This window comes from Bufo gargarizans, chromosome 1 (genome assembly GCF_014858855.1).
Source record: "Bufo gargarizans isolate SCDJY-AF-19 chromosome 1, ASM1485885v1, whole genome shotgun sequence".
Lineage (NCBI taxonomy): Eukaryota > Metazoa > Chordata > Amphibia > Anura > Bufonidae > Bufo > Bufo gargarizans.
In genome coordinates this window covers 60,762,745-60,773,702 of record NC_058080.1, presented here as the reverse complement: position 1 = coordinate 60,773,702, position 10,958 = coordinate 60,762,745, and the positions used below count along the sequence as shown (strand labels likewise).

The 10,958-nt window shown below is 44.0% G+C and overlaps 1 protein-coding gene across 1 annotated transcript in view; it reads right to left on the bottom strand.

The window, feature by feature from the left end:
• Window positions 1-4,562: 4,562 nt before the first annotated feature.
• Window positions 4,563-10,958, bottom strand: part of RGS12 (regulator of G protein signaling 12) — a 146,605-nt gene continuing 140,209 nt past the window's right edge. Inside the window, 1 exon segment of the mRNA XM_044295721.1 lies at window positions 4,563-6,741. Within this exon segment, the coding sequence (XP_044151656.1) occupies window positions 6,392-6,741 (350 nt within the window). The 3' untranslated portion in view covers window positions 4,563-6,391.

Below are 10,958 nucleotides of genomic sequence, written 5' to 3'. Positions count from 1 at the left end.
CACATAACAGTGTGTCATCCACAGATTCCCCCATAACAGTGTGTCATCCACAGATCCCCATAACATTGTGTCATCCACAGATCCCCATAACAGTGTGTCATCCACAGATTCCCCATAACAGTGTCATCCACAGATCCCCCATAACAGTGTGTCATCCACAGATTCCCCCATAACAGTGTGTCATCCACAGATCCCCATAACATTGTGTCATCCACAGATCCCCATAACAGTGTGTCATCCACAGATTCCCCCATAACAGTGTGTCATCCACAGATCCCCCATAACTGTGTCATCCACAGATTCCCCCTTAACAGTGTCATCCACAGATTCCCCCCATAAGAGTAAGTCCTCCACAGATTCCCCCCATAAGAGTAAGTCCTCCACAGATTCCCCCCATAACACTGTAACAGTAAACCTTGTGTTTTTTTATTTTTTTATTTTTTTAAATGTGCCAGGGGAAGATTGCTAGGGCAGATAAGAACAGGTAGTGTAGTTAGTCTTAGTGTAGGGTCCTGCTTAAAAGAGTCTACCTTGTCGTGGTAGCAGGCTTCATATTATTTGGTCAAAAATGAATTCCTTACTGAAATCGCTGATTATCACTTTTTACTGTCTTTGTAGTTGTAAAAAAATTATGAAATTGGGGGTAGGTCCTTGGGGGTGGAGGGGAGGTGGAGTCAGGATGGATTCTAAAGGGGCGGGGTAGGAGGGGGGCCCAGGCCTTGAGCTGTGTAAGGGGCCCCACAATTTCTGATGGCAGCCCTGAGAACCAAACGTTACTTTACTGAACAGTCCAACTTTGTACAGCAGGTGGTAACACAGTCCATCAAATCACATTTTTCACAAGTAGGCTTTCTCCACAAAATGGCAGGTATTAATTATGCAAGATACGCAGAGGGGAAATTCACAATGCACTCAGAATCAGGTTGTACCTTTCCTCAGAAATAGCGTACACTGTTCCTTCTAGAACTCCTGTCTGGCTTTCTATCCCAAGGCCCGGATGCCTAAAGGGTGGCTTAAATCCTTAGTAACTATATCTTCCTCTGGTATTAATTAAATCCTTGCGTTACTTTCTATTTGCATCTGCCCATCAGGGTTACTTATCTTTGCCTGTGATATCCTTACTTGTTAAGTGGATGACTGTGGGTTTCTCCCAGGAGGTTCTGTCCTGCTACTGGGGTGTCTTCAGAGCTAACTAAGGCTCTCTTGGCTTCAGGCAGGCTGGATCTTCTCACTAGCCTCCTGGACATCACTAGCAGCCGGGGCTATCAAGCTGCATGTCAGGAGCAGGCTTTCTAACCTCTGTCTTCTCAGACTCCTGACTCTGCACTCCCTCTCCCTGTCTAGGCCTGGACATTTATACTAGGGGCTCCCTATCTCCCTCTAGTGTCTGGGATGTCTAACTACACCCAACTAGGCCTGCTATTGCATCATACAGGGGTACATTGCATATAACAACACATTAGAGAATACACTAAATGCACAATTAAATATAACATTTCTGTCCCTTGTGAGTAGGAGTAACACGCACACCAATTGACCCTTGTGTAGTGCCCACCCCTACCTAGTGGGACACTACATGTCCACAGTGCAGTACTACAACATGTAGGGTAAGTATCTGGTTGACAACAACGTCCACTGGCAGCTGGTCAGAGGGTTCTGGAGCCAAAGACTAGCTGATTGACCTTGCGGTTCCCATATATAGGGGGGTGAGTTCAGATCGTTAGGTGCATTGTAAATTACATTGTCAGGCTTAGGCCTCCTGCACACGAACGTGTGCTGCCCGTTTCCATATGGCGTACCGCATTTGTGGATCCGCAATGCACGGGCGCTGTTGCGTGGGCATTCCACATCACGGATGCAGACCTATTAACTTCAATGGGTCTGCAAAGCTGGAGATGCGGTACTTCTGTTCCACAAAAAACAAAAACAACATGTCCTATCTTTTTGCAGAAACGGGCGGATCGTTAAAGTGAATGGGTCCGCGATCCGCTGCGGCTGCCCCACGGTTGGTGTTTGTGCATTGCGGCCCGCAGAACGGCCACGCGGCGCACACGTTCGTGTGCAGGAGGCCTTAAGGTCCCTCTACACAGGACAATTCAGCAGATGATTATTGGGAAGGAAGCGTTCCTATCGGGCAATCGCCTGCTCGTATTTACATGCAGTGATCTTCTCCACAGTATGGGATGGGGTGATCGCTAAAAATCTGAGAGATCTGTGATCCAACAGTAGGTCAGGGTTAACTGCAGTCTGTGTATAGAAATGCAGGAAAGACACAGGCTGCGTCTCCCCTGCACGCTAGAGGAGAAAAACAATTATAGATATATGTGTTACATTGATCACTATATCGATATAGGGGCCTAGTCCGGCCAGATCGGCCATGGCGGAGCATCTGTAGTTATGCCCTAGGTTACCATTCAGTGAGAGTATTTCCATCTTTACAATGCTAGCGTCATGTATACTATACTAGATACATAATGGTGTCGCTTCTATATCTGGAAGGCAGCAGTCAAGTGATGTAAGCGGGAAAACATTTTGGTATTGTGAGGAATTTGAAAAGGATTTGCAGGCAGATAGTTCATGTTCCACCGCCCAAATATTATCATCTCAATAGCGTCATCAGCCCCGGTAATGTCATGGCTCCCATACAAAACAGCTCACACAGCTGCCTCATATTTTCCATTTTTTCAATAAACTCTGCTCCAGAAAATTGCAGACTATGAACAGTCCGCAGGCGAACGTCAGGTCTTAGGGCCCTTGTCATGCAAATATGACAGCCCAAGTGAGCTTGCCTTGTCGTCCCTATGGATGATCACTATGTGTCGGAGGTCCGATGTCAAGTAGGAATCCTTGACTACAGGGGTCCAGAGACTGCAGTCGTACTCGGGCCTACAATGGACCTTGCCATGAAAGTGGACAGCAGTATCATAAAGGGACGGTGCAGAGGTATGATCATGTTCAAGAGCATAGCTATAGTGGCCAGGACCACGGGTCAGCAACCATCGGCACTCCAGCTGCTGTGAAACTACAATTCCCAGCATGCTCCGTTCATTTCTATGGGAGTTCGGAGAAGAGCAGAGTAAGTATGCATGCTGGGAGTTGATTTCACAAGTCCTGGAGGTTGCCTACTCCTGTTTATAGACCATAGGGGGAAGCAAAGGTAGCAGGTGCACCCGGTCCTGGCCACTTAAGAAGACGCTTATTAGAAATGGCACATGGTGGGTAGATTTGGGCTCATAAACCTCAAGCTATACTCCTTTGCACAACATATCATCTGATGACCCAGGGAAGCACATATTATGTGGCTGCTTTTCCTGCAGAAAAGGGGGCCAGACCAGGTTGGCTGCATCCCTATGAGAACCTGTACAGGGGTGTGGTAGTGTTAACCAGGGGGGATCTATTTCAATATGTGACCTGTACCTCTATGTACAGCTCAGGGTAGGCCCTATTATAGATTTTCCACCATCTCTGACGTATATCATTGATTTAGACCATCCACCAGTAGTCAGTCCAACTGAGAAACAGTGACCACATACCCATCGGGCCACCCAATGACCTCGCTATTGAAATAAACTGGGAAAGACCTCACTGTGAGAAAGAGAAAGACCTCACTGTGAGAAAGAGATACATACTACATGTGCAACAGAAGAAGGGAAAAAGTTCCAGCACTCTCAATAAAACATCGTTGCGCTTTATTTCTTCTTGTAGCAAATAACTCACGTAGACATAGTCCTCCACCCAAGCAATAGTTGACGCATTTCGAACACAGGTGTGTTCTTAATCGTAACCAATCGTACATGTGCAACCCGTGTAGTTGCGGGTACGAGGGGCCACGTCCACCTTCAAAGCAGCATCACGCATTAGTGGCCAACCTTCCCCAATTTGCATGGACTTTCCCTAATTTTCAGAGACAATCAAAGCAAATTCAGGGGGTTCTGGGCCAATAAATCAGTGGGGCTACTTGTAGCCCCTCCCATAAATGGATGCTCCTGGGTGGGTTTTGGCACATGGGCAGGGCTTATTAACTGCAATATATGTCACATAGCGGGAACGGTCTACACGGGGCTATCGGAGAGGAAGCGGCTCAAATACTGTGTGCACAGGGGCCCTCTGCTGTCTGTGACCACCTCTGGTATGAGATATCTGTCTATTATACGTTTAAAAGGGGTATTCCAGCTTCACGATAATGATAGCCATCCACTCCTGGACCCCCCGATTAGCTGTTTGCCTATACACCATGTATATGAGACCTTTCGGGTGACTTTTAGCTTACGCGTAAGGGCAGCTTTAGAATCACCCCTATAACCGTGACGCAGCGCCGCTTATCTCAAAAGTGAGTCCTCTGTCGGAAACCACGGTAAGGTCGTGGTAATCCTGCATTTTTACTCCTACTCATACATCATGCCATTTCACCCTGGACCCAAAGATGTAGCAGAGCTGATTCTGTCCCTACAAGTCTGACATAGGACTGCAGGTGAACCTACACCATGGCTCATCTCAAGGCTCAAAAAGACCATAGTGAACAGTTACATCATATAAAAATACTTTTATTTTTCACGTACAATCCTCACTTTTTTTTTTTTTACAACAGGATCATAACAACGTCCCAAACACGACGGCGGCAGCTCAAATACAGCACAGAATAATTTAAGTGACTTTCCCACCTGCTGCTGCGAGGTGTCAACGTCACGAATGTCATGGACAAATGATTTCATGCTTTTAATTGAAATGAAAAAAGACGATTTTCATAATGACAACGGAAAAAAAATGAACAGTGACAAGACGGCAAAGTGCATTCATCTCCTCCAAGCGTCACATATAGAATGCAGACACAGCGTAAAGGCATAAAAAGTAGCTCATCGCTGTGAACGTACATTGTCAAGGACGTATTCAGGGTTGGTGGCGGTAGTGCAGCACAGGGCTGCACCACTGCACCGCCATAAAATCTGCTTCTGTAGAGGTTTTTACTGCAGACAATTATTCCATAGAAGGGGATGGAGGAAGGGACCGGGGATAGGATAACATCATTTCCCTTAGGCCACATTCAGACTGCAGGGAAAGTTAGGATTTTTTTCCCCCAGCTTTGTCCCATTGGATCCTATTCGTAGTCCTTATTATAGGCTCTAAGTCATATTAGTCATTAATAGAGGAGTGTCCCTCATTCAGAGAGTGTCGCTCCGGAGGACCCGGAGTGGCCATGCCAGGAACTGTGCAGTCCTTCATTTCACCTGTGAGGACATTGCAGGGAAAGTGAACACCTGTGAAAAAAGGGCTTGGACGACCACCTAAGCATCGGCCCACTGGAAATTTCCATGTAGGGTATATGGCCAATCTGCCCATGGACATGTCCTACTTTTGGCCGTTTTCAGGCCAGACGGACACCATTTAAAACAATGGTCCCATTTACGCCATTTAGGTGGGTGCACACTTTTTTTTAAATAAAAGAGTCTTTCAGGGGTTAAAATTAAAAAATACTCACCTCACCACTTGAACACTAGGAAACACCTTATCCTAGAGTGCAAGTAGTGAGTTTTATGTTTTTAAAGGATCTGTCAGCACGGTTATATATACTGGGGCTCTTAGATATACTGGGGGACTGTTGGGGAGACATTGGATGTCCATGGGGCACTATGGGAGGGCATTATGGGGGTTGAGTTAAAAAAAAAAAAAACAATGAAAAAAACGCCCTTAAAAAATTGATAGAAGGCCAAAAATTGGGTGGCATGGGCAGCATAAAATGAGCCACTTGCGACTTTCTTTCAAATAGTTGCATTTAAAAAGTCACAAACACGCCACTTGTGACTTTTTAAAGCCACTTTTCTGGTGCAAGAAAGATGATAAATGTCCATCTTAATGGCAAAAATGACTCACTTAGTTGCGGTGTATTGAGAGTTTTGGGGCCATACAGTCGCTATGTCTGGTTTATGAATATAGACCTATAATAAAAGCAATATAACCATACAAGGGAGAAAGTGGTAGACAAATAGAGTGTGACCATCTTCTGTGAACATGTGCCGAAAAATATAGCACCCTTTTATAAGCAGGACAAAGTCTACATACCCCATGTGAAGCATCCAAAAAAACAATTGGTAAAATAAACACAAAAATCCATAATTTAGAGAATGGAAAGGGTTCTCAATCAGGGGACCTCAAAAATGAAAAAACATGATGTTCACAGTCTTGTGGCAGTGTCTTCTAGTAAATAAAGGCTTCTAGGAACCAATGAAAAATATTTTATGGGACTACAAAATATGTGGCATTTACAATACCAATGTATGCTTATAAAGCCTTTGGACCCCTCAGGCACTGGACCCAGGTGTGACTGCTATGTGCTAGCTACACCCCTGGTTCTTCACCAGTTGTAAGTTACCATTGCCCCCGGGATTGCCACTATTTACACAAAAGTAGCTTTATATTTTGTGTCTGAGTCTTTGCTTCTTTCACTCTTAGCAGTGACCATTGATGGTAGGTCAGATGTCCTGCACACCCCCGTTCTTGTTCGTCCCTTGCAAGCTTTCAGTTCAGAAATGTAGCCCTCAAAGCTCAGGTTTCCCGTGTCTTCCCCGGAGTCTTGCTTTCTTGGTGTCTGTTTGACTCCATCCACATTGATGACTCTACCGGATTGTGAACGATGAGCTGAACTGTTGCGTCTACTAGTGGCTTTGTCTTTCAAATCTGGAGTGTGGTCCCACTCCCAAAAACTCTCTGTGCTTCGAGACAGCTTTTTCTTTCTGTCCCTGTTACCTAAGATGAGAAAAAATTAAAACTGTGAGGATTCCCTTCAGTACACACATGTTCTTCGTTATTTTTTTAGTTTCCTCCAGGAAAGTAATTTCATACACTACGGCCTTCTGAATGAGCCTTAGCTATGACTCTAGACAGAATTATCTATGGAGGTAAGTTTGAATACCAAATTCATATTTTGTTTAACAAGAAACTTTTTACTAAGTGCTTCAAGCGCATGTCCCTGTGTATCTGTACCCATAAGGCCTTGTCCACATTTCTGTTTTTCAGGGATGTGTGCTGCCCGCATTTTCCACGGACAGCACACGTACCCATTGATTTAAATGTGTCTGTTCACATTTCAGTATTTTTTACTGACCCTGGGTCAGTAAAAAAAATCACTGAGACATGCACTACTTTGATCCGTGATGTGGACCACATGGAAATGTGGATGAGGCCTAAGTCTTCTAGGGCTGACGGCCCTGCCCACACCACTCGAATTTTCAGAAAGTGGCAAGGGAGCGTAAAATCACCATTTTCATAAAACCAAATAGCGTTTAAAATGCATCAAACCCAGTTTCCCCCTTTTTTCACTAATTTTCCATGTGTATAGGGGTAGATAAATCTCCAATATTCATAGAAAACTATTTATTTTAAATTTTCATTTTTTTATTTTAATTTTTTTAATTTTTTCATTTTGGCAGTACTATGCCATTGAAAATTAAATACAAAATAATATACTTCTGTAGCAGTCATGAAAAATGAAGACCTCTTATATAGAAAATCCATGGTTTTAGACAATTTCTACTGTTATCGGTTAGTAAATTAGTGGATGTAGAATCAGGATAACAGTATGACAGCTCTATTATTCTCTTGATGCTGCACTGCATTGATTAGTGTGATGCTCTAATTGAGTCAGTACATTGGGGAGGGGGGTTTCTCTCTGGTCAGAGTAATGGTCTGACAGACAGTTAAGTGAGACAGCTTGCTGTGTGAAAAGTCCAAAGAAAAGAGGAAGTGAAAGATCCAGGACAGGAAGTAGAATACATGGAGAGGCTTCAAAAAGTTATATCTAAAAAACTGTCCACCAGTTTTTTATTAAAAATATACAATATTCACATACACAATGTAAATATCTGATAAAGCAAAATTTACGGTAGTGTCCCTTTAACCCATTGCGTGAAAAAATTCTCGCTGTGTGAACTCACTCTTAGTTTAGGGGAGAATCTGAAGACATGGTGTTGAACTGCATGATAATCTGTTCCCTTGTTATTGTCTATTTCTTGGTCATGTTCTTGCAAACAACCAATAATTGTTGAATTCATGATTTTTTTTGGGGGGGGGGTGGGCCGCCATAACTAGGGTGTTAATTTTTCTTCTACATCCAGAATCTACTAATTGTTTACCCCGCTATACTCAAATAACCATTACACCCACTGGGTTCTGCTGAGCTGATTGGTTCAATCCATTTTGAGGAGTCCTGATAATACAGTATCTGAAGTTGTCCTATTTCCTATCTTGGGTGGCTCTTGACAGAAGTGCTGAGTTGTCATGAGCGCAGACTTCATCTGCAGCCAACTGGAGGACAGCAGAGGACCTCCGATGTTAACAAAGCCAAACCCTGAGGTCAAATAGAGGTTGCTAACCAGCCAAAAAGTTACATTTTTAGTTTTTGCCTGGCGTTTTGAAGGCCATACATGAGGCAGACATTCAGAGGTTGGCTAATAACCTAATTTGTATGAGGGCCACCTGATGCTCCTTCTCAATGGCTTTGGGAAACCATTATTAGCTTCCATATTACAGGCCGCAAATCCCAGCCAGACCACAGGTCTAATGGCCTGAACTATCAGCATCATGTTCCTGCCTGAGTCATAAGATGCATCAGGTGTTTTCTATGAACAGTTCATCTCAATATAATGCTAATATTTGGAAGTGGCTGATCAGCCGTCTGATAATGTGCCCTTCAGAGATCTCTATAGGTTTTATTCGCAATAAGACTCCACCAAGAAACTTTTCTTCAGGTCGATTTCACAGGGCCCACTATTTTTACGATATATACACCTTAGGCTCTGTTCACACTTGCGTTGTGGTTTCCGTTGACTTAAGGCTGTATTAGAGAAAGCAATAAACGCACGGAAAGTCGTTCGCAAAACAGGTATATTCGCACTGTGCAATCGATCGCTAAAACGTTTGATTCTTGTTAAACCAGATCTTTCAACTTGCCCAAAAAAATTTCGCCTGTCGAGATCAAACCTCTGCGTGTAATAAGTCGTCACGCCCTCGTGAAGACATCATACTGGAGGTGTGGTATCGTCTTGTGGGCGTACCAACAGATGTGTCTAATTCAATTCAATAAATTAGTATATATTCGCCAACTGGCTATTTTGAACTGTACGTGAATGTATGAATAGCGAGCAAATTGCGTTCACTCTCCATTTTACACAGCACTTCTGACGAACAAGTGGTCGATCGAATATTCACTATTTTGATTTTTTTTCCCCCCTTCTATTCAAAACTTAAAGGCTAGAATTTGCTTTAATAATGTAAAATATTGTTTATACGTCTGCAATGTTAATGATGTTGTACACAATTTTGGATACGTGTCTATATTAGTATAGGATATTATAGTAAAATTAAAAAGTACACAATGTAGTATATAAAGGATTGTGTAACATTTGCATTTCTGCATTTTGGCATACTGCTCTGGCAAGAAAAGAGCAATTTAAAATAACCAGTAATGTTTATTAAAGGGGTTATCCAACCCCTATAATGACTGGTTGACCTGTTACATGTGCTCTTGGCAGCTGGAGACCTCTGTGTTGATCCCATGTTTATATGTGCCCGCATTACTGAGAAAAGTGATGTTTTAATATATGCAAATGAGCCTCTGGGAGCAACAGGGGCGTTACCGTTACATCTAGAGGCTCTGCTCTCTCTGCAACTGCTGCGCCCTCTGCACTTTGAGTGACAGGATCAGGCATGATAACATTTTCACTGCCTGGCCCTATAAATTAAAGTGCAGAGGGCGCAGCAGGTGCAGAGAGCTGAGCCTCTAGGTGTAATGGTAACACCCCCGTTGCTCCTAGAGACTCATTTGCATATATTAGAACCTCATTTTTCTCAGCAATGCGGGCACATATGAACATGGGACCGACACAGACGTCTTCAGCTGCCAAGTGCACATGTAACAGGTCAGCCAGTGTCATAGGTGCAAACCTGCTGACAGATGCCCTTTAAACAGTAAAGAGGATGCAGTGCTCGCAATCTAATCATCTGATTGGCAGGATTCCTAGGTGTGGGACAGGTCCTGAGTAGGAATGAGCGGATCCATGGATGTTTGGGTTCGCCGGGTTCGGCCGAACTTCGGGTCAAAGTTCAGGTTCGGGACCCGAACTCGAACCTCATTGAAGTCAATGGGGACCTGAACTTTGGTGAGCTAAAATGGCTGTAAAATAGTCGTAGTAAGGGCTAGAGGGCTGCAAAAGGAAGCACAATGGTAAGAGCAGGACAATTGGCCTGCAAACAAATGTGGATAAAGAAATTACTTAATAACCTAGAATAGAAAAAAATAATGATCTTGAACTAGGAGGCGGAGGTTAAAGTGGAATAGTAGGTTGAGGAGGCGGTGGTGGAGCAGATAGCCAACACTGTTTTTGTTGTTTTTTTATAAGATTTTTTCCCCTTTATTTATTTTTTATTTGTATATTTTTTTTTATAAATTTGGGAAGACCCCAAAACATTGGGAAACAGAAAAGAGAATGCAAAGAGAAAGTGCGCTGGAGTATAACAATGGCTGGGTGCGGCTGGTATACTTGTCTACTCAGCACAAGGTACGGACAAGTCTTGAGGGATCCATGCCTGGTTCATTTTAATGAACGTGAGCTTGTCCACATTGGCTGTGGACAGGCGGCTGCGCTTGTCTGTAATGACACCTCCTGCCGTGCTGAATACACGTTCAGACAATATACTGGCTGCAGGGCAGGACAGCACCTCCAAGGCGTAAAGGGCAATCTCAGGCCATGTGCCCAATTTGGAGACCCAGAAGTTAGTACGTGTAGGCGTGTGCACACGTACAGTACTGCTCCACCATGTTGCTGAAATGCTGCCTCCTGCTAAGACGTTCCGTATCAGCTGGTGGTGCTGGTTGTTGTGGCGTGATGACAAAGCTTTTCCACATTTCAGCCATGCTAACCCTGCCTTCTGAGGTGCTGGCGGTGCCCCAGCTGCATTGGCGACTT